Source organism: Quercus robur, chromosome 8 (assembly GCF_932294415.1).
Source record: "Quercus robur chromosome 8, dhQueRobu3.1, whole genome shotgun sequence".
Taxonomy (NCBI): domain Eukaryota; kingdom Viridiplantae; phylum Streptophyta; class Magnoliopsida; order Fagales; family Fagaceae; genus Quercus; species Quercus robur.
The window spans coordinates 42,342,143-42,368,357 of record NC_065541.1 but is presented as its reverse complement, the minus strand read 5'-3'; the positions used below and the strand labels follow the sequence as shown (position 1 = coordinate 42,368,357).

The 26,215-nt window shown below is 31.1% G+C and overlaps 1 protein-coding gene and 2 long non-coding RNA genes across 5 annotated transcripts; 2 read left to right on the top strand and 1 right to left on the bottom strand.

Annotated features, from left to right (window-relative positions):
• Positions 1 to 716: 716 nt before the first annotated feature.
• On the bottom strand, positions 717 to 4,073 carry LOC126695562 (uncharacterized). Of its 3 annotated transcripts, XR_007646055.1 has the most exons (5): positions 3,864 to 4,070; positions 3,416 to 3,446; positions 3,288 to 3,351; positions 2,161 to 2,215; positions 717 to 901 (listed from the first exon to the last, which is right to left on the bottom strand). It is a non-coding gene; the product is annotated as an uncharacterized LOC126695562 (long non-coding RNA). The 3 variants fall into 3 exon arrangements; XR_007646054.1 differs by having other exon boundaries at positions 3,288 to 3,446; positions 3,864 to 4,073; XR_007646053.1 differs by lacking the exon at positions 3,416 to 3,446 and having other exon boundaries at positions 3,864 to 4,066.
• Positions 4,074 to 10,528: 6,455 nt separating this feature from the next.
• Positions 10,529 to 25,708, top strand: LOC126696307 (wax ester synthase/diacylglycerol acyltransferase 11-like). The gene is made up of 6 exons (XM_050393069.1): positions 10,529 to 10,876; positions 12,156 to 12,591; positions 22,675 to 22,740; positions 22,955 to 22,976; positions 23,495 to 23,647; positions 25,368 to 25,708. Exons 1-6 carry the CDS (start codon positions 10,675 to 10,677, stop codon positions 25,695 to 25,697), a joined length of 1,209 nt encoding a protein of 402 aa, XP_050249026.1. The 5' UTR covers positions 10,529 to 10,674; the 3' UTR covers positions 25,698 to 25,708.
• LOC126695561 (uncharacterized) lies at positions 20,774 to 22,877 on the top strand. The gene is made up of 2 exons (XR_007646052.1): positions 20,774 to 21,884; positions 22,675 to 22,877. It is a non-coding gene; the product is annotated as an uncharacterized LOC126695561 (long non-coding RNA).
• Positions 25,709 to 26,215: the final 507 nt, after the last annotated feature.

Sequence of the window (26,215 nt, the reverse complement as noted above, 5' to 3'; positions counted from 1 at the left end):
TTAAACTCGATAAATGCAGTTGTCGAGCTTTAATGATTTTGCACTCTGAACTTGTTTTCTTGAACAGACTTGAAGGATTCAATACTTGATCTTGAAACAAGGTTTCTTGAAGTATTTAAAGACATCCTTAAAGACATCCTAAATTTACACAAATAAAAGTAAAGTGCGTTTTGTCAAAGGATAAACCAATTACATAAAAAAAAATGACATATGTTCCTAACAAGTCACTACAACAAATGTGGACTATGGTGATGAAACATTTCGTCACAATACGTCCTTATTTCGTCACCGAATGCATATGGTGACGAAATGGTGACGAAACAGCATTCGTCACCTAAGCTCCGTCACAAAATGTATTGGTGACGAAAATGTTTCGTCACCAATAAAAAAATGATAGGTGATGAAATTTTTTCGTCACCAATAAAAAATGATAGGTGACGAAAATTTTTCATCACCTAATATTTTCGTCACTAAACCTTATTTTCAGTGACGGAATATTTCGTCACCAAATGTATTTTTTTTTCCAATTTCAATAGATTAGGTGACGAAGTTTTGCATCACCGATTTTTTTATTTTTTTTTATTTCAATAGATTAGGTGACGAATTATTTCGTCACCAATTTCTACTTATAGTCAGATATGACGACGAAAATTATCGTCACCAATTTTTTTTTTTTATTAATATTCTTTACATTTACTTTCCATTACTTTAACCTGTTCACTTCTAACCAAATCCATAAATAAATAAATAAATCCATACAATCTCAAAATGCAATAAAGATGTTCACAAAGTAATTACAACCATTTATATACAAATGATGTCTTAGCTTCCAAACTTTATAGAACATTATTTGAGTTCAAATAGTCCCACAAAAGCTATCTTTTTGCCACCAATCCCATATCTGCACAAGTAAAAAAGGAAAATACATCAATAACAAACTAGATTGCAAACCTATATCCCTGGTAAGATGTAATACCAAAAAAAAAAAAAAATATATATATATATATATATATATATATTATTAGTAAGACAATGCAAAAAATGTCCACAAAAAACCCAATAACTAACTAGACAAAATAATCATAATACAACATCACTATCAAAGAAAGAAGACCCACAACACTCTCATCAAATAAAAACCAAACCCCCATTACAAACCATGGAGAATCATAAAGAATGCAGAAAAATCCCAATTTAAAACAGAACAAGTAAAGTGAAATCCAAAACAAAAACCCAACCACCACAACGAATAAAAAATCCAGCCAACACTATTTATATATAAAAAAAATAAATAAATAAAAAACCTAGCCACCACCATTTACAAAAACCCAGCCATCACAATAAACAAAAAACTCAGCCACCACCATCAACACAAAAACCCAGCCACTACCATAAACAGAAAAGCCAACCACCACCATTAAACAAAAAGCACAGCCACCACCATTAATACTAAAACCCAACCACTACCATAAACAAAAACCCACCACCACCATTAAACAAAAAACACAGCCACCACCATTAACACAAAAACTCAGCCACTACCATAAACAAAAAACCCAACCATCACAATAAACAAAAAACCCACCACCAACATTAAACAAAAAACTCGGTCATCACAATAAACAAAAAACCCACCACCAACATTAAACAAAAAACTCAGCCACTACCATAAACAAAAAACCCACCACCACCATTAAACAAAAAAACACAGTCACCACCATTTACACAAAAACACAGCCACTACCATAAAAAAAGAAAAAAAAAAAAAAAAAAAAAAAAAAAAAAAAACTTAGCCATCACAATAAAATTGGTGTGTGCTTTTGTTTCTATTTCCCTTTTAATTTCAGTGAGTTATGGTTCCTAACTAGAATTGACCATGTTGATGTAATTGAAAACAATATTGCAGGGAGTGTATCTACATATCAAGTTACAGTTTATGTGCACGACAAATGTCCCTTTCCTATATGGCCTGCAACAGCACCAAATATTGGCTATCCAAAACCCAAAACACAAAACATTTCAAGCATAAGAACAAACAAGCAAACCACATATAGGTAGTAGCTAAGCCAAGAAAATGTATGGATAAACAAGCATATATGAGAAAATCCAAATCACAGACAAGATGAACTGAGCAACAAATCATATATTGACAGAACTCACGTGTTTTTAATGGCCACAACTTCTTCCAATTGCTTCCCCTTGACCCACTTAGAAGCTGAAAATTATGATAGAGAGCAATTAGAACAATCTCTTGCAATAACAAAGGCCACGATGTCATGAAAAAAGGACAATAAGCTAAAGCAGAACACAAACGGCAACTTCCAAAAACTTGACAAATCAGTTAAAGAGACAAATATTTAAAAGCAATTTCTAACTCTAGACCAAGTTTTAGACATTTTCTATGGCCACTTATCTTAAGTAAAACGGAAGTGTAGAAGTATTTAAGGGGCAATCTCAGTGTGAGACCTTGATGATGCAGTTATATAAAATGGTAAAGATTTTGGCATTCTACTACGAGGGCAACTGTGGTTGTTGAACAAAGAAGCCAAACATGTTGCCCCTAAAAGCTAAATAATTTTAAAACACAAATATATATATATATATATATATATATATATGGTAGCCCACATCAGTACAAGGTGCTCCTCAGCATCTTTAGACAAACAATATCCTTTATACACACCTATGAAAGGATTCGACACCTATAAAGGAAGAGAAACTTTATTTCTGTCTGTTTTTAGTTTTTTATGAATGAATTTGTTAATAATACAATATAGCTCGAAGTTCAATAAGTTTTATTAAAGACATAAATTGAGAGAGATTACATTACATTCTAACACAAAGGCATGCTTGAACTTGAATGCATAAAGAGAAATAGATGGACTCTAAAACCATCCAATGCAAATTCACCCCAATTCAACCCCTTTGGACAAGAAACCTAGGTTACACACTGCCAATTGAACAATGTAACAAACACATGCAAGAAAGCCTCAGTCTTAAAAACACAATGCCGACAAAATTAAAATAAATAAATAAAAAACAATTCTATTTCACTTTCCTAATAAATTTTAGGGAATCCATAGAAACACACTAAATCTATCCAAATAAAAAAGACCCATAAGAGAAAATCCAACTGGGTATGTAAAAACTTGACTAAAAGATTAGACAAACCCACAAAGGAATTAACTTTTACATGTAAGTTTCATACAAAGACAAAGTCAAAAACTTTAATTTGTGTTATTTTTTCTTGCGCATAACCATGAAACAAAAGGGAAAGACTCTATTACCTTCTCCAATCCCAAAATTTATGCCCTAAAACCAACACCTCCTGAAATCAATATCATGCTAATTCTGAAAGAAGAAAAAAGAGTAATGAGAGACAGAGGATCGATGACAACGATGAGAGAGAGCTTACCGGTCTTTTTGGGAGGTAGAGAGGCGTGGGTCTGTATGTGGGAGGAGAAAGAGAGAGTAACAGTGTTTTGTTTGCACAAATAAAAAATAATGTAAAAAAAAAAAAAAAAAAAAGGGAAATCAAAAAAATTTAGAACGCACCTGAAAATTGGGCACCGCGCAAAAAAAAAATAAAAAAAATTTAAAATGTCATGTTTACAATATTTTCACAATAAATCATAATATAAAAATTATTTTTTTGCTCTAACAATCACAACTAATAACAACCTACCACTTAATTATAAAAATATTGTGAAAATATACAAAACAAAACAATGACAACCACACCCTTTTTTTTTTTTTTTTTTAGTTTTTAATCTAGAATCAATGAGAACCACACACATTTGATAGAGATTAGAGATTAGAGAGAATGAAGTAACATAGTAATGGAAAATAGAGAGCAAACTTACGCTGGCATTAGATTTCCTGAAATAGAAGTTGAATCATGCATTTTCGAAGAGCTATTTTGTAGGCATTCTTGGAGCTAACCAAAATGAAGAAAGAGACGAAAAAGGAGAAAAATATCAGACTATTAGAAAGACAAGAAGAAAGAAGATAGAGAGTTAAAGAGATCATTTTGAATTGACGGTGAGGATGAAGTTTTATATGTGAGAGTTTTGGGATTTGTTAATTGATAAGACTAGAGAGTACAATTTATATTAAAAAAACCAACAAAAAAAAAAAAAAAAAAAACTAAAGAGAATAAAAGGCAAGACAAGGGAACACGTGAATGAGATAAGAATGAGGAGAAAAAGTTTTGGGGAGTGGGGCCGGATGAAAAGTGAAAACAAGTAAAAAGGAAGTTTAAAAAAGAATTATGTCAGGAACACAATTTTTTGTACAATTTTATACCATAATTTATCAAACGGTGAGTTATGATTAGTAAAGTTATGTCAGTGGGTCATGTAGGGACATGACACATCCTTACTAATCACAACTCGCCATATATCAAATTGTGATACAAAATTGTGCTAAAAATTGTACCCATAGCATGATTCGTTAAAAAATTCATTATCTTGTCCAAATTTTCTGAAAATTTTTAAATAATATAAAAGATATTTTATCATATTTGTAATAAATTACAAAAAATATCATATTTTCTTTAATTAAAATATGTTTTAATCTCTTTATATATAATTTTAATTAAAATTGTTAAATTTTGTACATGTATTTTATTATTTTTATATTAATAAATTATTAAAATAATTATTACGTGTCCAACCAAGGTTCACCATGACTGTACATTGTAGAGTGTACAAATAAAACTTCTTTGTCCTCAAAAACGTTATTATATACTATATTTTGTTAAAAGTCACCTTAATTAAGCTTTTTTTCTTTTTCTTTTTCCTTTTTGTGATAATTATGACTAGAAAAAAATAGTAATTTTAGTTAATTAAATGAATAAACTTAAAAAGTTACTTAATTTTTATATAACATTAATTGATTAATTATATATAATAATTTATTTATTTTTAGGATTACAATTAAACATATGTGATTGTCCATTCTAAGGAAAATTAAATAAATTTAAACGAAAAGTGTCACTAAATGTTACATTTTAAACTACAAAAACTTGAATTTGAACAACTGTTTATGACATGGCTATTAATCTTTAATCACCTTGAAATTTTGTAATCATGAAAAATATATGAAGATAATGTAATTTAACGGTAGATTTGTCAAAATTCACATTGAATTAAGAAATATAGGGTTGGGTTCAAGTTACACTGATGTAACTCACCTAATAACTTATTATTGAATACATATTTTGAAAATCCGACCATTGGATTACATGTTCTATATGTTCTTAACATGCATACCAATTTTTATGACAATCGGATGTAATTTACTATTCGATCTATAAACTCATCTTCTATGCATTATTTTAAATTACAAAAATTTGAATTTAAACAATTGATTGATGACATGGCTATTAATCTTTGATCATCTTGAAATTTTGTAAGCAGGAAAAATATATGAAGATAATGTAATCTAACAATAGATTTGTCAAAATTCAGATTGAATTAAAAAATATGGAGTTCGGTTCAAGTTATACCTGATGGAACTCAAAAATATGTTACAGTACCCAATAATTTATTATTGATCATATTTTGAAACCGTTGGATTACATGTTCTATATGTTCTTAACATGCATGCCAATTTTCATACCAATCAGATGTAATTTACCATTTGATCTTTAAACTCATCTTTTATGCGTTATTTTAAATACTAAAACTTGAATTTAGAAAATTGATTGATGACAAGCCTATTAATCTTTAATCACCTTGAAATTTTGTAAGCATGAAAAATATATGAAGATAATGTAATCTAACGGTAGATTTGTCAAAATTCATATTGAATTAAAAAATATAGGGTTCGTTTCAAGTTACACCTAATGTAACTCTAAAAAATATTACACAACCCAATAACTTATAATTGAATTCATATTTTGAAAATCCAACCGTTGGTTTACATCTTCTATATGTTCTTAACATGCATGCCAATTTTCATGACAATAGGATATAATTTACCATTTGATCTATAAACTCATCTTCTATACATTATTTTAATTTATAAAAACTTGAATTTAAACAATTGATTGATGACATGACTATTAATCTTTGATTACCTTAAAATTTTGTAATCACCAAAAATATATGAAGATAATGTAATCTAAAGGTAGATTTGTTAAAATTCACATTGAATTAAGAAATATAGGATTGGGTTCAAGTTACACATGATATAACTCAAAAAAATGTTACACCACCCAATAATTTATTATTGAATTCATATTTTGAAAATCCAACTGTTGGATTACATGTTCTATATGGTCTTAACATGCATGCCAATTTTCATGACAATCGGATGTAATTTACCATTTGATCTATAAACTCATCTTTTATGCATTATTTTAAACTATAAAAAACTTAAATTTAAACAATTGATTGATGACATAGTTATTAAACTTTGATCACCTTAAAATTTTGCAAGCATGAAAAATATATAAAGATAATGTAATCTAACGGTAGATTTGTCAAAATTCACATTGAATTAAAAAATATAGGGTTGGGTTCAAGTTACACCTGATGTAACTCAAAAAAATGTTACACCACCCAATAACTTATTATTGAATTCATATTTTAAAAATCCAACTGTTGGATTACTTGTTCTATATGTTCTTAACATGCATGTCAATTTTCATGACAATTTGATGTAATTTACCATTTGATATATAAACTCATCTTCTATGCATTATTTTAAAATATAAAAAGTTGAATTTAAACAATTGATTGATGACATGGCTATTAATCTTTGATCACCTTTAAATTTTGTATGCATAAAAAATATATGAAGATAATGTAATCTAACGGTAGATTTGTCAAAATTCACATTGAATTGAGAAATATAGGGTTGGGTTCAAGTTACACATTTTGTAACTCTAAAAATATTACACCACTCAATAACTTATTATTGAATTCATATTTTGAAAATCCAACCATTGGATTACATATTCTATATGTTCTTAAAATGCATGCTAATTTTCATGACAATCGGATGTAATTTACCATTTGATCTATAAACTCATCTTCTATGCATTATTTTAAACTATAAAAACTTGAATTTAAACAATTGATTGATGACATGACTATTAATCTTTAATCACCTTAAAATTTTAGTGGTTTTTGAGCATATTTGGTGATTTTATAAAAATCGGCTTTGGGTAGTGTATAGATATCTATGGATAAACAAACTGGGTAACAATTGAGTATGGATACTAATTGGGTAAGGTAATCAGATATCCATGGATAAATTAATTGGGTCAGGTATATATGGGTATATCCTGCCCATGGTCATCCTTAATTATTTGTAAACAATAGGTGACGAACACTTATTTCGTCACCAAAAACACCTACATCCTAATATTGGGTGACGAATTTAGAATTTCGTCACCTTTGGCAAGTCTTTGGTGATGCGAATATTTCGTCACCCTTAGTTTGCCTTTTTTTAATGACCTATAGTGACGAAATAAATATTTTGTCACCAATTTGTACATCTTTGGTGACGAAATATTGATTTCGTCACCAATTTTAAAATTTTAATAATATTTGGTGACGAATTCTTCTTTTCCTCACTAAATGTTATCATTTGGTGACGAAATTGTTTATCCTCACTAGATTTCGTCACCATAGCCCACTTTTGTTGTAGTGAGTGAAACACATACGTCCTAACAATATGGAAACAAAGAAACCAAGTTCAACTACGATAGAACGCTATTGCGCTTCACCGAATTGCCAATCTTGCTAAAGAAAGGTATGCTGAATTTCTATCTTCTCAATCGTTGCCTGTTGTTCGTCAACCACGCACTAGGAGTTGCTGGCTTCCTCCACCAATAGATTTCATGAAAATAAATTATGATGAGGTTGTTTTTTCCAATGAGAACAAATTTGGTTTGGGGGTGGTTGTCAAGAACAATTTTGGTTTGGTTATTGCCTCATGCTCTGAAAAATTGTCCAAAGCTTACACCTGTGAGGAAATTGAAGCACTTACAGCAGTTAAGGCTCTCTCTTTTGCTTTAGAGTTGGAAATAACAAAGGCAGTGTTGGAAGGAGATTCGTTGGTTGTCTTCAAAGTTTTGATATATGAAGATGGCTCCTTGGCTCCAGATGGATTGTTGGTTGAAGATGCAAAGATTCTTTCTCAAGGTTTTAATCAATTACTTTACCCTCATACAAAGAGAGAATGTAACTTTGTTTAATATTCTAGACTTGTTAGTGTGGAGGGAGGATATTCTACCATAGTTTTATTTTGTATTGTAGGCTGACTCATCCAGTTTTACTTAATAAAAGTTTTCAGTTTCCATCTCAAAAATATTTTTTTTTGGTCAATAGAATGCATTTAATGCATCATTTTAATGAATAAGCATGTTTACGAGTAATTTTTAGGTACTTCTGGAGCATGGAGAACGATGCTCATTCATCTCACATTCATGGTGTAATTCACTCACTAAATTCATGGCGAGATCCACTATGAACGTAAGAGGAGAGAGCATAATTTCTCTATACTTCAGAAGTATCTAAGAATTTTCCCACGTTTACACCTTTTTTTTTTAGAGATGCTACGTTCACAACATTTTTACAACATTTTTATAACAAATCATAGATGGTTAGTTGTTATTGGTTCAAATTTGAACCTAACACTAAGATTACTTTTTTGCTCTAACAATAACAACTAGTAACAACCTACCACTTAGGATTTGTTGTAAAAATATTGTGGACATATCATTTCTCTATTTTTTTAGTAGTGCCACGGCTTTAACAACTTTTACAGTTTACAAATCGATATGCCACTAATCACAAATTGGTAATTCAAATATTCATTTATAATATGGTTGAAGCTTGCCAATCATGTTTGTTACTACATCAAGTAAAACTTATAATATTTTTAGCATTTTTGTATCTTTTTATTTCAACATTTTATTTTATTTTTCCAACCCGTTTATAATTTTGCAACTGTTTCTATGAACCTATTAATTAAACATCACATCATTTTAAATAGAACTTATCACATTTACCACTCAACCCACACGATTTCCTTCTTACTTTCTTGTACATTTTTCTTTTTTTATAATTTAATTATTTTTTGATGTTTCCCAATTCCCATTTTTACCGAGTTTTTTAATATGCTTTCATAAGAGACCCAACTTTTTCTTCAATAGCATATATTTTAATCAAATTAAATATTTGTGCAAAATTTACTAGGAAAATGCCAAAACATCCCCTTAACTTTGGAGTAGGCTAAGGAACCGCTTGAACTTTTATTTTAACCAAACACCTAAATTGATGGAGAGAGAGAGGCTGTGGTTTGCCAGACTTTGTGGTCTTCCGACAACTGATGAATAGAGAGAGATTCATCTAACAACAACTGATGAATGGAAAGTCAAACATATGAAAAACCCATTACTAATTAATTCGCAACATGAATTGATATCTTTTGATGTTGAACTTGGATGATTCTTCTTATTTTGGATAAGTTGGACCAGACGTTAACGAATCGCAAGCCAAATCAAACCCACACATCTTGATTTTTTTTGTTCAAGTGGTTTTTCTTTTCTTTTTCCACTGTTGGAATGGTTGGTCATTACTAGTGCTAGGACATGCATCAATATTCAGTATGATGTTAATCTTGCATTCCTATATTTACTCAATATTTATAGGAAAAAAAATAAAGATCTCACTAGAAGCACCAGGCCACAACCATAAGTTTATCTTTGACAAACTTAGTATAGTCAATTTAAAGATCTCTCTCTCTCTCTCTCTCAGTTTAGGTGTTTGGCAAGTTGCATGTGCCTTTCAAGTGATTAATGTTAGTCAATTTAAACAGAAACTAAACAGATGTCTCAATTTGGATCTTAAGTAAAGTTCAAGGAGTAAATTGACTAAAATAAAAGTTTAGGAGGTCTCTTAGCCACTAGTCCAAAGATTAGAGGGTCTCTTGGTATTTTTCCTAAATTACTATAATGAAATTATAAATTTAGAACAATTACTTTGTATTAATTTTAATTTATTAGCTTATGTGATAAATAAATCTTTATTTGCAAATATCACATGATTATGTCATTTAGTGAAGTGGCAATATGTTTTGGACAAAGAAATAGGTTTCTATTGATATATACTTTAAAGTTTATTTCAGTTAAATTATAATTGATTATTACAAATCGTATTTCATTTATTCATAAATAATTTTTTTTTTTTTTATAAATCGTGTTAGGTGAACTTAAATGCAAAAATTAATTAATAATATTTCATCTCAAAAAACAAGAAAATAGATTTAAATAAAAAAATTACATAAAAAATTAAATAAATATTATTTAATTAATATTTAAATATAAAAAATGGTCTGAATTAAAGTTTTTTCCGTAGCCATCAAAATTTGTTGAGCTGGCCTTGAGTCAAGCCCATATAACAGTTAAGCACATATAATAGCTGTGAAAATAAGTGTGGTCCTAGAATTTTTCATTTCGAAAATACCTCCTCTTATAAATTCTACTAGTTGGTCGAGCTTGTACAAAATGAAACATGCCAATAAGTGTTGTTCTAGAAGTTTTGCTGCATGCGGCATGCATCTAGTTGACATTGGAAGGCAACAACTTGTGAAGCTAAATTATTTTTCTATGTTCTGAACGATTGCAAAACTATTAAAGCTTACAAAATAATAATAGTAATGGATTTTAAGGAAGGATTAGAGCCTGTGAGTCCCAATGGACAATACTTCAATAGCTCTGTGCTATCGATGTCCGTTATAGTTGTTCTGGAATTTGAGGTTCCAATCAACGACCTGCCACTCATGTCATTGCTCAACGTCAACGGTGCGTGGCTTCCCATCAATCCACGTTTCTCCTTTGTTATGCTGTTGATCTCTCTCAGTCTCTCTTAAATTATAGCTATTTGTTAGGTTCTAAAGACTTAGGTATTTATGTATTTAGAACTCTAATATGTATTGTTAGCAAACCATGATCAAAACAATGTGTTTAGAAGTGTTTTAGTCTTGCTCAAAGTTGTGCATTTATGTAAAGTTGGAATCGAGTTAATGCAAAAAAGTTTTATGCATTTCGGCCTGGCTCGATCGATCGAAGCTTAGGCTCGATCGATCGAAGCTCGAGCAGAATGTTTTTTCTGCAGATTTTCCAACTCGGCCCTAGTTGTTTTAAAATGTTTTTAGGGTTTTCAAATTTGTCTTAAGTATAAAAGGCAAACTCTAGCCACGTTTTAGTGTTGCTCATATTGCGGTTTGTGTAAATCTCTTATGAGATCTAGAGAAGTTTTCCTTTACACAAATTTTGGGTTTTCAAGGAGAAGATTTATTTACACCTTGATGATCAACTTGGTTGTTGCCATTGAAGCTTAAAGAAAACACAAGCGGGTGTGCTTGTATCTGGTGGTGAATCCAAGAAAGAAGGAGTCCGTGGATTCGGAGCTTGCACGTGGTCGTGTCAGTAAGTTCTACTGGTTGGTAGCAATAAGAAGTCGAGCGTGGGGGCTTGTAAGTCTTATTGTATGAACTTCGATTCTTTCAAGATAGTGGATTCAAGTTTACCTTGAGGATAGTTAGGTCAAATCCTCCCCAGGTTTTTATCGGTTTGGTTTCCTAGGTGATCATATCTTGTGATATTCATCTTTCCGTTGCTTTGCATGATATGATCTTTGTTATTGTGATAACCTAGATTTGTTAAATTGGACTAAGTAACAACTTGGCTAATTACCTAGGTTAAATCAATTGTTTTTAAGGGGGTCTAAAAACCATCACTATTTATATTTTTCATTTTTTATTTCTCAGTTTCATTAGATATATTTCAAAGTAGATAATACTCTCATTTAAATTAGAGTTGTTTGAAAGTGTAGTGTTTTTAATTTCCTCTATATCACCCCCCCCCCCCCCCCCCCCCCCCCAAAAAAAAAAAAAAAAACAAGATGGAGGGTAAAGGGAAGCATTTTAATGCCTCCTAAATTTTGTGAAAGCACAATTTGGTCAAATATGAGAAAGCAAAGGCCAAAGCATATATTGAAATTAAGTTGTTATCTTCATCTTTTATCATCTTTCTTTCAGACTGCGTTACATTCTTCATTAATTCTAAAGAATATTTGAGCACAAATAATGTTATTTTAGCTTCTTCAAAAAATGACACTAATTAGTGAGAATTTGAGAACAGGTTAGGGGTACAAAAGGTGAGAAACAATGGAAAAGGGTTGAAGTGGAGGTCCAAGACCACATTAAGACTCCCATTTTCCCTACTGGATTGTCACCCGAATCATACGACGAATATCTTGATGACTACATCACAAACATAGCAATGGACCAGTTCCCACAAAACAAACCACTACGGGAAATTCATTATATTCAGTGTCCAACAAGCAAAGCAGCTAGTAATCTCATATTCAAGTTTCACCATGCACTTGGTGATGGCTACTCTCTCACGGGTCTACTTCTTTCTTGTCTACAAAGAGATGACAATCCTTCTCTTCCCCTAACGTTTGCTTCACGCCAACGCTTAGGAAAAGAAAGTCATGACCAAAGAAGTATTTATAGGATGGTGCCTCAATTTCTTTCCTCCATCTTCAACACCATATATGATCATATATGGTGTTGAAGATGGAGGAAAGAAATTGAGGCACCATCCTATAAATACTTCTTTGGTCATGACTTTCTTTTCCTAAGCGTTGGCGTGAAGGAGAGCTAGACTACAAGAATTTTGGTCTTTTGCGACCAATGTTTTAGTGACGACCAAAAAATTGTCACTATTAGGCATACATTAGCGACGAAAATATATGGTCATCACTAATAAGTGTATTGTAGCGACAACACTAAGGTAGTCACTAATAAGTCGTCGCTAACGCCATGGTATTCACTTTTGGAAAATGGAGGGAAACTTTTAGCAACGACAATAAATTTTGTTGTGACGACATTTACACCGCTAAAATAAGGTCTATTTTAACGACGACATCTATCATCGCTAATAATCATCTTTAGTGACAACCTTATGTTTCGTCACAGTTATGTGGCCAAAAATTCATAGTAAATATGTTATATATATGCTTTATTTATCAGTGATGACACATTGGTGGTCGCTATTAGAAGGCTATTAGCGATGACACAACATGTCGTTGCAAATATGCCTACCTAAATATAATGGAGGGTAAAATTTTCACTCTCAAAAAATGGTGGGAATTATTGGAGGGAAGCAGATTTTATATTAGCAACAAATTAGGTCGTCGCTATAAGGGATCTTTTAATAAAGACAAAGATTGTCGTCACTAATATGTGGCCAAAACAATTTTGATATAATATGATTTTTTTTTTAATCAAATCCTCCATATGCCTCTTAAAATATTTAAAATGACATAAATTCCTTTAAAATGTTTGAAATGATTAAAATACCATTAACCTCGTCAAAATGACCAAAATAGCCCTAAACTTATATAATGACCAAAATAAACTTGAAGCCTCCAAAGTAATTTAAAACTTTCAAATCCGTTAAAAAAAGAAGAAGAAAATATGAGACAACGGAGGGCTTGTTGCTTCAATATACTCTCAAATCATAATGTTACCCATTTGAAACTTGAAGTCGATAAAAATAATAAAAATTGAGAAAGTTCTAATTCCACTCAAAATACTAACTAATTCTCATAGTTATCAAAATGTGAATTGTATCGTGAATCAATTTTTTATTTTTCTATATCATGTGTTATAAGAAAGATATTAGTCAATATTTACCAAACTAATAAATTCATTATAAATATATGAAAGGTATATTCATTATAAATTCATAATATATTCAACTAATAACCAATTCAATCATCAATTATGTAATGATATTTACCAAAAGTAAGTAAATAAATCAAATTAAAATATATTTATAACATACATATTCATATTAATTAAAATCAGAAGTGATAATACATGATATATGAGCCAAAATAATAAAATTTTTCATCATTTTGCCTAATCAATTTTATCTAAGTCAATGTTAACAAGATGTTCATCATTTTCAAAATTATTTCTCTATTAACATTTTCTAACAACTACTCCAATACCCAATAATCCACTGAAAACCTTCCCACTAAACCTAATTTCACAAAGTCTAGTGGTCTCGAGACTATCTATTAAGTTTGATCGGGTTTGACCAACTTTAACTATGCCTTTTTATAAATCTAATAGTTTGATTGTGACCATAATTTACTAAAATTAACATTTCATTACACTCTTCAAATCCAATGGTTAGATTTCAAATCTAAGTATGGCGTGAGATGGATATGTGTTGTGTATCTGTATGGCTATGTTCTTTTAATCTGACCATTCAATTGGTCTCAAATTTCACCAACACCAATATGTCACCATACTCTTCAATCCTAATGATTAAGATTTGAATATAAATTTCACCAAGTCCAGTGGTCATAAGACCATCTATTAAGTTTAACTGGGTTTGACCAAATTTAACTAAACTTTGACCGCCTTTTTCTCTAAATCCAGCCATTTGATTGTGATTATAATTTACTAGAATTAACCTTTCATTACACTCTTTGAATCAAACGGTTAGATTTCAAATCTAAGGATGGCGTGTGATGAACATATGTTGTGTACATTTATTGCTATGATCTCTCAATCTGACCATCCAATTGTTCTCAAATTTCATCAATATCAATATGTCACCATACTCTTCAATCCTAATGATCAAGATTCGAATATGAATTTCACCAAGTCCAGTGGTATTGGGACCATCGATTAAGTTTGACTAGGTTTGACCAACTTTAACTAAACTTTGACTGTGCATTTCTCTAAATCCAACCGTTTGATTGTGACCATAATTTACTAGAATTAACCTTTCATTACACTATTCGAATCCAACAGTTAAATTTCAAATCTAGGATGGCGTGTGATGGACATGTGTTGTGTACCTATATGGCTATAATCTCTCAATCTACCATCTAATTGTTCTCAAATTTCACCAACACCAATATGTCACCATACTTTACAATCCCAATGATTAAGATTCGAATATGAATTTCACTAAGTCCAGTGGTCTCGGGACCATCTATTTAGTTTGACCGGGTTTGACCAACTTTAATTAAACTTTGACCAAACATTTTTCTAAATCCAACTGTTTGATTGTGACCATAATTTACTAGAATTAACCTTTCATTACACTCTTCAAGTCCAACGGTTAGATTTCAAATCTAAGTATGGCGTGAGATGGATATGTGTTGTGTATTTGTATGGCTATGTTCTCTCAATCTAACCATTCAATTGGTCTCAAATTTCAACAATACCAATATGTCACCATACTCTTCAATCCTAATGATCAAGATTTGAATATAAATTTCACCAAGTCCAGTGGTCACAGGACCATCTATTAAGTTTAATCGGGTTTGACCAACTTTAACTAAACTTTGACTGTCTCTTTCTCTAAATTCAACCATTTGATTGTGATTATAATTTACTAGAATTAACCTTTCATTACACTCTTTGAATCAAACGGTTAAATTTCAAATCTAAGGATGGCATGTGATGAACATATATTGTGTACATTTATGGCTATGATCTCTCAATTTGACCATCCAATTGTTCTCAAATTTCATCAACATCAATATGTCACCATACTCTTCAATCCTAATGATCAAGATTCGAATATGAATTTCACCAAGTCCAGTGGTATCGGGACCATCTATAAAGTTTGACCAACTTTAACTAAACTTTGACCGTGCGTTTCTCTAAATCCAACCGTTTGATTGTGACCATAATTTACTAGAATTAACCTTTCATTGCACTCTCCTAATCCAACGGTTAGATTTCAAATCTAAGGATGGCTTGTGATGGACATGTGTTGTGTACCTATATGGCTATAACCTCTCAATCTACCATCTAATTGTTCTCAAATTTCACCAAAACCAATATGTCACCATACTCTACAATCCCAATGATTAAGATTCGAATATGAATTTCACTAAGTCCAGTGGTCTCCGGACCATCTATTTAGTTTGACCGGGTTTGACCAACTTTAACTAAACTTTTACTACACATTTTTCTAAATCCAACCATTTAATTGTGACCATAATTTACTAGAATTAACCTTTCATTGCACTATTCGAATCCAACGGTTAGATTTCAAATCTAAGTATGGCGCGTGATGAATATATGTTGTGTACTTGTATGGTTATGTTCTCTCAATCTGACCATCCAATTGTTCTCAAATTTCATCAACACCAATATGTCACCATACTCTTGAAATACATTGATCAAGATTTGAATATGAATTGGAGCATGATGGTCACATGCCATATGGCCCCATGAGGATTCAGTTATCCTTGTTCTCATAATTTAACCATCCGATTAAAATTATGTTCCCCAAACCTCTAAAATGACCAAAATATCGTCAAAATTTCCAACGGTCTCAGGACCATCTATTAAGTTTGACCAAGTTTGACCAACTTTAACTAAACTTTGACCGCACTTTTCTCTAAATCCAACTGTTCGATTGTGATCATAATTTGCTAGAATTAACCTTTCATTACACTTTTCAAATCCAACGATCAAATTCTAGATCTAATTATGGCGCATGATGGACATGTGTTGCATACTTGTATGGCTCTGTTATCTTAATCTGACCATCCAATTGGTCTCAAATTTCACCAACACCAATATGTCACCATCATACTCTTGAAATCCAATGATCAAGATTTGAATATGAATTGGAGCATGATGGTCACATGCCATGTGGTCCTATGAAGATTCAGTTATACTTGTTCTCATAATTTAACCATCCGATTGAAATTATGTTCCCCAAATTACTTCCTTTAAAGTTATGTTTTCCCTTGAATCACATATTGGGGTGACAGAAGTATTAGTTCAAAGCACTACCTTTAAAATTATATTTTCCATAAAAAATACTAATTTTCAAAAATTCATTTTTGAAGGGAAGATACTAGTAGGTTCTCCCTTGGATCAAACATGAGATTTCCAATTTATCTTGACTTTAACCTGTCAGTTTTTAGACCCCTTAAACAATTGATTAAACCTAGGTAATTAGCCAAGTTGTTACTTAGTCCAATTTAAACAAGTCTAGGTTATCACAATCAAACAATCATATCATGCATAGCAGCGGAAAATAAATAAGACAATGATATGATCACCCAGGAAAACCAAATCGGTAAAAAAACTGAGGAGGATTTAACCTAGCTATCCTCAAGGTAAAAAGCAAATCCACTAGAAAGAATCGAAGTTCATACAATAAGACTTACAAGCCCCCACGCTCGACTTCTTATTGCTACCAACCAGTAGAACTTACTGAGACGACCATGTGCAAGCTCCGAATCCACAGACTCCTTCTTTCTTTGGCCTTTGCAAAACACAAACACCCCCGTTTGTGACTTTGAGATCCCACTCAAAGGTTTAGCAACACAAACTCTCTTGTTTGTGACTCCAAGACCACTCTTGAAGGTTTAGATCATCAACACCTTTGATGACAAGAGAAGGCAGCAACTTCTACAATACCGGATCTTGAGATTCTTCAAGGAATAGCACACTCTTTAGGAACAAAACCCTAAATACAAAAGAGGCACACTTTTTTCTCTCTGAAAAGCCACATAAAAACGTGCTTAGGGTTTCCTTTATATACTGGGAGAAGTAGATTATAAACTCTTATCCTAAATGGGCTTGAACTGCTGTTTGGGCTTAATTAAAATTCTGCAGATACGACTTTCGATCGGTCGAGCCTATCTTTCGATCGGTCGAACCAGACAGATTATGAAATCTTCTTCCTGCAGTTTGTATGTTCTTGAATCACATTGAGCATTGTCTAATAAAACCTATAGACTCTAAGATCTATATCTAGAAAAGTTTGTGTTCACGATTTGCCAATTGTTCTAAACATTTAGAACCTAACATAACCCTTACTAATTGTGGGGTCTTCAAATGGTTTTCAAACTAAAGTTATTTTTGTTTTTTTCCTCTAAAATCAAAACCATCAATATAAACACGTCTTATTCTTGATGCATGTAAGATATAATGAGACATATGCCCCCAAGGCTATGTAACTATATTCTAAATGGATCAAAATACCCCCAAAACAACTAGAATGACCAAAATACTCTCAAAACATCTAAAATGACCCGAATACCCCCAAACCTCTAAAATAACTAAAATACTCTTGATATCTCTAAAATGACTAAAAATACCCGCAAAATCTCTAAAATAACTAAAAATACCCTTAAACCTCTAAACTGACACAAAAAAAAAAAAAAAAAAAAAAAAAAAAAACTCTTGAAATCTTTAAAATGACTGAAATACCCTGAAACCTTGAAATATCTAAAATGACCAAAATTTACTAAAATGAACAAAATACTCCTTAAACTCTTAAAAGGTCAAAATTTTCATTTTAGAGGTTTCAGTGGCATTTTTGTCACTTTAGAGGATTTAGGGTATTTTGGATATTTTAGAGGTTTTGAGGTTATTTTAGTAAATTTTTAGGTTTAGGGGTATTCTAGTAGTTTTGTGTGCATTTTGGTCATTCTAGTTGTTTCCAGAGTATTTTGGTCATTTTAGAGGTTTTAGGAGTTTTTTTTTTTACATTCACAGTACATTTTAGTCATTTTTGTGGTTCCAATGGTATTTTGGTCATTTTAGTGGTTTTGAGGTATTTAGAAGTTTCAATGTATTTTTGCTTATTTTAGAGGTTTTAGAGGTATTTTGATTATTTTTTATGTTTCAGGAGTATTTTGGTCCTTTTAAAGGTTTAGGGGTATTTTGGTCGTTTTAGATTTTTGCGGTTATTTTGGTCATTTTAGAAGTTTCGAGAGTATTTTGGGTCATTTTAGAAATTTTGGTAGTATTTTGGTCATTTTAGTGATTTTGGGTTTTTTTGGTCATTTAAAAAAATTTGGGGGTATTGTGGTCATTTTGAAGGTTTTAGGGGTATTTTAGGCATTCACAGTACATTTTAGTCATTTTGGTTGATCCAAATTTATTTATTTATTTTTTTTTCAGTTGAGTAGTTTCGGGGTATTTTAGAGGTTTCTTGATTTTTTAAATTTTAAATAAAATTTATTAGTTTGGACAATTTTGTCAATTTATAAATTATTGTATCTCCACCAAAAATTTTATTAGTAAAATATAAAACTATATTGTGACTAAACAAAATAGTTTGTCACAATATTGTGTTTTAACGAAGGCAACCTAAGTCTCTCACAATAGATGGCCTATTGTGATAGTTCCTCCAAAAAAAAAAAAAAAAAAAAAAGATGGCCTATTGTGACAAGTTAATGTCACAAGATATAGGTTTTTTGTCACAATAACTCATGAAATGTAAATAAAAATAATAATAATAAAGTAACTGAATTAAAGTCCCATGAGCCATGATCTCCAACTCTTTCTCAGTCGGTACCCAATTACCCACTTATCACTCATTATCTCTCTCCATCCCTCTCACACACCCACTGAACCTGTAGGCCTACTGCGAACCATCTCTTTAACACCTGCAGAACCTGTAGATCCACTGCCGCTGACCATCTCTTAACCACTTTCCAGGTATTGTCTCTTTCTCTCTTCTCTCATTTGTGTTTTCATTTTTTTTTCCTTTACTTCTTGTTCGTATTAGTGTTAGTAATGTTTGGCTTGCTTTTCAATTTTTTTACAGATTTCATATTAAAGTTTGCTCCAATCAGTGGGACCTTAGGTATGACTTTTTTTTTTTTTTTTTTTTTTTTTTTTTTTTTTTTTGTTTCGTTTTTGTCATTAAATTAATAAATATATAATATAATAAATCAAAGATAGAGTTGGGATTTAGCTACCGTACTACATGCCTTAATTGCTAATGGTTTTTTTTTATTTTTTTTTTGTAATTAATGCTTATGGTACTACGAATATGTGCTTCATTCCAACTTAAGCCTAGACAAGTCACTGAATCCTTCTGCTTATATATTTCATTGACTCTGAAAAAACAATTGCTTATATATTTGACAATTGCACCCCAAAAAAAAAGAAAAAAAAAGTTGTTTGACAGGGTCATTTAAAACGTGTTTGGGTCCTTTAAAATGTGTTTGTATTCATCACTGTGTGGAAATTTCAAGAAACTCCAGAACTTGATAACTATTTATAAAAAAAGGCACAATTTTTTGACTAAAGTTTCTGCCTTTGTACTATCTAAAACCCTTAATGTAAATGTTGGGGAAAATTTTTTAAATCCCCTTAATGTCTAAATGTCTATGTGTGAATTAAAATGAGTGACTATTAAGTAATAGCAATATTATGGAAACAAAAAAAAATTCTAGCAAGTACCACATAAACACATCCACCAAAGAATACCAAATTTTATGTGAAATACCCTAGTGTGGAGGGAAAAATCACGGGGCAACTCTGAAAAATATTCATTGTGAAATAAAAATTACAACTCTCAAGTTTGTGCTAAGCTTGAGTCCACAATAAATTGGATATATGACAAATAATCTCAAGGATAAATACAATCTTACTACAAAATCAATAGCGAAATCTTCCTCTGAATATTCCCACTCTCCCTAATTGTAGCACTCAAAAACTACAAGAGAACTCTACCAATTTTTCTTCCTTATGTGTGTAGCTTGAGCAAAGAAAAATGTCACATTTTTCTTTTTCACTCTCTCATATTCTCTCTCATATTCTCACTGTGTATCTCTATATTTCTTCATTCAGACTGCACCTCAAATGGCTGAATATCTCTATGTGTTTCTCGCTTGCTCTGTGGAACTCACAATACTTCAGCTCTCTCTCTCTCTCTCTTTGTTTCTTCTCACACTCTGGCCAAGTGGCCTTTGTTTGCTTCAGCCAAAAACCAACGTGTCCCACCTCAAGTCATGTCTCATTTAATGAAGGCTGACTTTTCTACAAGCTTGCAAGACAAGCTCATTTAGAGGTTTGATAAGGTGTGGGCTGGACCCATGGTGCTATGATGCACCTAACAATAAATATATAGTTTGACTATTGGCAGGAAAAGCATTCCATAGCTGACCTGGGCAGTACTCTTCCAATTGTCTTTGTGTGCACTATTAAGGTAGTAATTGGATACATCCTCTTTTTATATTGATTCCCCTAATTAATTCACACTTACATGAGGATCTAAAATAGTGACATACTAATATTGCAGGGGATTATAAGCTCAAAATTTATACATTATTTTTTTTTTGATGGAATTTATACATTATAAGAGCTTGGCATTGACATCTGCAACATTTTTCAGCTATAGCTAAATCTCATTCTTGCCGTTACCTTCATCTTGACTATCTCAATTTGGTATGATCATGTTTCTCTCAAAATTAATTTTATTAAAGAAATCATTTTCATGGTGTAAAACTTTGTTACTACATGTGTATTAATTCTATAAAAGAAGTCATTTTTATGGTGTTACAACTTTGTTCCTAGATGTGTAAAATATAATCGAAAGTCTCAAATAAATTAATTAACTAAAGCATTGTATAGTAACTAGTATATAATTTTATTTTAATTTGTTTGAAATCCACGTATGCTCTGGGGTTGGGATACTCAGTAGTTATTATAAGACCTTATGATGCTTGGCATTGGCTTATTTACCTTGACATTTTTTTTTAATAATGGGTATGTCTGAATTGAAAATCTTGTGGTCCAAAAATTCCAAACTTCATCATTCATTTTCACTTCTCATTGCTTAGTCATTTGATCATTTATTATTTTAATTTTTCTTTTAAAAAATATTATATTTTTAACTCACTGTTGGGTTCTTGGAGCTACCATAGAGTTCTCTATCCTTTATTTTGTCCCACTTTTTCATTTGATGCTTGGATTTGTATTCAATTCAAAGCTATTGCTGGTATTCCTATAAAGCGGGCTAGTTTACAAGAAGTAGCAACCTTGTGAAGAAAGTTGGGTTATACTTGGTAAGTAGTTCACTTCTATTACATCTATGAATTATCATTTAGCTTTTTAATAATCTTATTAGTTGTTTTAATTGTTACAACATGAAATATTAATGCATGTAAACTCTCTTGTTGATAATACTTGAATGATGGAAAATTCTCTAGAATAACTTACTAAATTCAATTGTTAGAGAACTTGTTTAACTCATTGACCCACTTCTTCTCAAGTAAAAAAGTGTTTGTTGAAATTATGATAGGAACATAAAAATGGATAAAATAAAGTTGGATGCATGAACAAAATAAAGAAGATAATAGTGATGAGGTATATCAAGAAAGTGAATTTATTAGGGTTAATGTAATAATTCAACAAGAAAATGATGAAGACTCAACTTTGTTACATAGAGATGATGTGACATCAACAAATTTGGGGGCCTTAATAGTTGTTGATGATATATATGTACAACTTGATGAAAGTATGTTCATCAATGATGACTTGTCTAATGAGGAATGAGATACAAACTCCAACCATGAAGAAGAAATATATAGTGATGATGATGTTTTAAGCTCAAATCAGGAAAAAGATTTATCTAGCAATGATGAATCTATTGGAGATCTTTGGGATGAAGATTAAGTTGAGTTTTGATGCAAGTTAAGTTTTGTTAAATACATAAAGATTTCATATTTTCTCAGCTATGGTATTTTTGAAAAATAAAAAATGTTAAAGTTTTATTTGGATATTAAAACTATTTTGTATGCATTTTTGTCATTTACTTTAGTTGACCTTTACATTTGTTTATTCTTTTTATTTCAGGTTAAAATGTCGCATGCCTTGGGCTATTGGTGATTTTGAGGGGAGATACATTTCATTGCAAGCTTGGTTGTATATCTTCTTGAAGAATTTGTTATTATTTGATTTGTATTTGAGATGGTAGATTTGAATTTAAATTATGTATATGATATTGAACTTGGGTATTGTTTTTCCTTATTAGTAGTTATTGATTGAGCCATTGTTAAGCTTACATGAGTATTTGTGATTGAAGATTTGTGATGTGTGGGATTGTGGTTTATGATTTTTTATTATTTCTCATTAGGTATCCATGTAAATTTCAGAATGTAAATTTTAAAGAAAAAAAATGTAAAATATTATTAGTGACGACATTGTCGTCACTAATATTTTATCATATCATTAGTGATGACAAACAATATCATCGCTAATATGAAATTTTTAGTGGTGACATGTTTGTGGTCACTTATATATCGTTATCTGTGACAACAACAAGCGTCGTCGCTAGTAAAGATATATCAATGACCACAAACATGTCGTCATTAATAATAATCTATTAGCGACGACAAAAAAATTTGTCACTACTAATGAGATAGTAGCGACGACATTTCGTCTTGGGGTCTCGAGTTATTTATGACGACAACTGTCACTATTAGCGACAACTTTGTTGTTGTTAATAATATTGTATTTGCGACGACATTAATATCGTCGCTAAAAAACTTTTTTGTAACCAAATTCATTTAACGAAAGTTAGCGACGACATTTTTCGTCGCCAATATAATTAGCGACGATATTTAAAGCATTAGCGACGACTATATGCCGTCGCTAAAGACCAAATTTCTTGTAGTTTGGATGGAGCGTGTTAAAGAGTAATTTTGTTGAAGATGATCAGTCACCGATAAGGTCTGGGGGTGAAGGAGTGGAGTTTCGACCAATGACAATATCAACTGTGACATTCTCTCTTGATCATATCAAATTTATCAAGTCCAGACCTGGAGTGGTAAGATTAGCATATTTTTATACAAATTATCCATTAATAGTAATTAGAAGCCTAAATTTTTAATTTCATATTTACTATACTAACATGCACGACTTGTTGGGTAGGAAGCATGGACACAGTAAAAGGGTTAGTGTATCAAACATTTATCAGATACGACTAAATTAATGCCTGTCCAAAACGTAACTAACCAAAAAAAAATGATTTTTTAATTGGGATTTTTTAATTAGGATATGACTGGAACACAGTTAGGACACGAAATTGAAAAAAAGGTTCGATCTACACTCACGACCATTTTTGATTCTTGAAAAGATAAATAAATCATTTTTGCTCTTAAATATATATATATATATATATATATATATTTAACAATATATTAAAAAAGCAAAAATATATTTAACAATTAATTTGTACACATATCCCTATCATACCTGTATTCTTCAAAAATTTTCATATCGCCGTATCATACCTGTACTCATACTTGTAACCATACTCCTATTGGTGCCTCCTATCTCATGAGTACTAGGTTTTGAACGGGAGTCTTGACTCATGAGTCATGAGTGATGTGTGAAGTCTCTTTTCATATATATCATTTAAACAAATCACATAATTTATAAAAAACAATGATTTTTTAATTGGGATTTTTTAATTAGGATATGACTGGAACACAGTTAGGACACGAAATTGAAAAAAAGGTTCGATCTACACTCACGACCATTTTTGATTCTTGAAAAGATAAATAAATCATTTTTGCTCTTAAATATATATATATATATATATATATATATATATATATATATATATATATATATATATTTAACAATATATTAAAAAAGCAAAAATATATTTAACAATTAATTTGTACACATATCCCTATCATACCTGTATTCTTAAAAATTTTCATATCGCCGTATCATACCTGTACTCATACTTGTAACCATACTCCTATTGGTGCCTCCTATCTCATGAGTACTAGGTTTTGAACGGGAGTCTTGACTCATGAGTCATGAGTGATGTGTGAAGTCTCTTTTCATATATATCATTTAAACAAATCACATAATTTATAAAAAAAATGTCAATGTTATTAGAAGTACACCGCCATGCAGTGGCTTGGAAGAAAAATCCTCCAAACCGACTTGGAAGTAAACTTTTTTCATTTTTTATATGAAAGTTTTCATAAACTAGCATTATTATTAGAATAATTTTCTTATATTTGAACATAAATTATCTTTCTATTATAAATTCTCATGTGGAAAAGAAAAAAAAAAGTCTCATATAATAAAAAAAGTGTAAAGATTTTTAACATAGAGAATTTGAATCCGTTTAAGCATTATAGGGCTACTTTCTTTAAAATACTTAATACGTAGCTTGAACTTGATCCAAGTACATATATGACACCTCATGTGGTTAGCATCCTATCAATTGCAGACAAGTACATATATGACACCTCATGTGGTTAGTATCCTATCAATTGCAGACAATGCCATGCGGGGCTCTTGCATTGGAACTTAGCATAGCTCGAACCCTTTCTCCCTTAAACTCTCTAATACAACTTTGTTCATAGGAAAATACCAATTCAGGTACAAAGTCCTTGGCAAACTTAACATAATTTGGATTATATATACTTATAAAATTAATGGCAAATATCATAAAGAATATAAAATTCTGGACTCATTTTATTAAGATTTGATTTCTGTATTGAATGTTATTTTCTCAAATGCAGACCATAAACGATGTAATTACTGGTATAATCTTCTATGGCACCCGACTGTACATGCAAGAGATAAGCCATAACTCAAGCAAAGCACAATCCATAGCAGTTGTGTTGCTCAGTACAAGGACAGTTAGTGGCTACAAGTCAGTCCAGGAGATGGTCAAACCTGGCTCAGATGCGCCATGGGGGAACAAATTCAGCTTCTTGCATATACCAATACCAAAGTTTACCGATCTTAAATCCTTGAATCCAACTGAGTTTGTGTTGAGAGCACACAACATGATCAAGAAGAAGAAAAGTTCTTCAGCTATATCTTCACAGCTGGTAGCCTGTAAATGATTTTGGATAAACTTAAGAGGCCCTGAGGTACATATATACAATCAAGGGAGTCAATACCGTACCGGAGGCTGTACTGGTTTGGCCAGCAGTACGGTATATTTCGGATATCAATCAATACCGGTGTACCGTTTCAGGTTTACCGCAAGATAATATATATATATATATATATATATATTCATAACATTTAAAATAAATAAATTTAGTATCCTTTTAATAATGTTTTTACTAGTATATTTTTTTTGTAATTACTAATATACTAATTAAGCTTATAATTTATAAGTAGTAGATAAGAAAAAAAAATACAAAATGAAGTTATGGTAATGTCACTGATGTGTCTGGGTAGGGAAGTTGTTAGTTGTCAAAGGTGAAAAAAATTAAATAATATAAAAACTATGGTTTCAAATGAAAGAATCAAGAAACAATAAATGTTTTCTTATCTTTTCACTCTTAGATATTGCTGCATTTTTTTTACTTTTTTCCTCTCCACATGTTTCCCTCTATCTCAGTCATTGGCATTC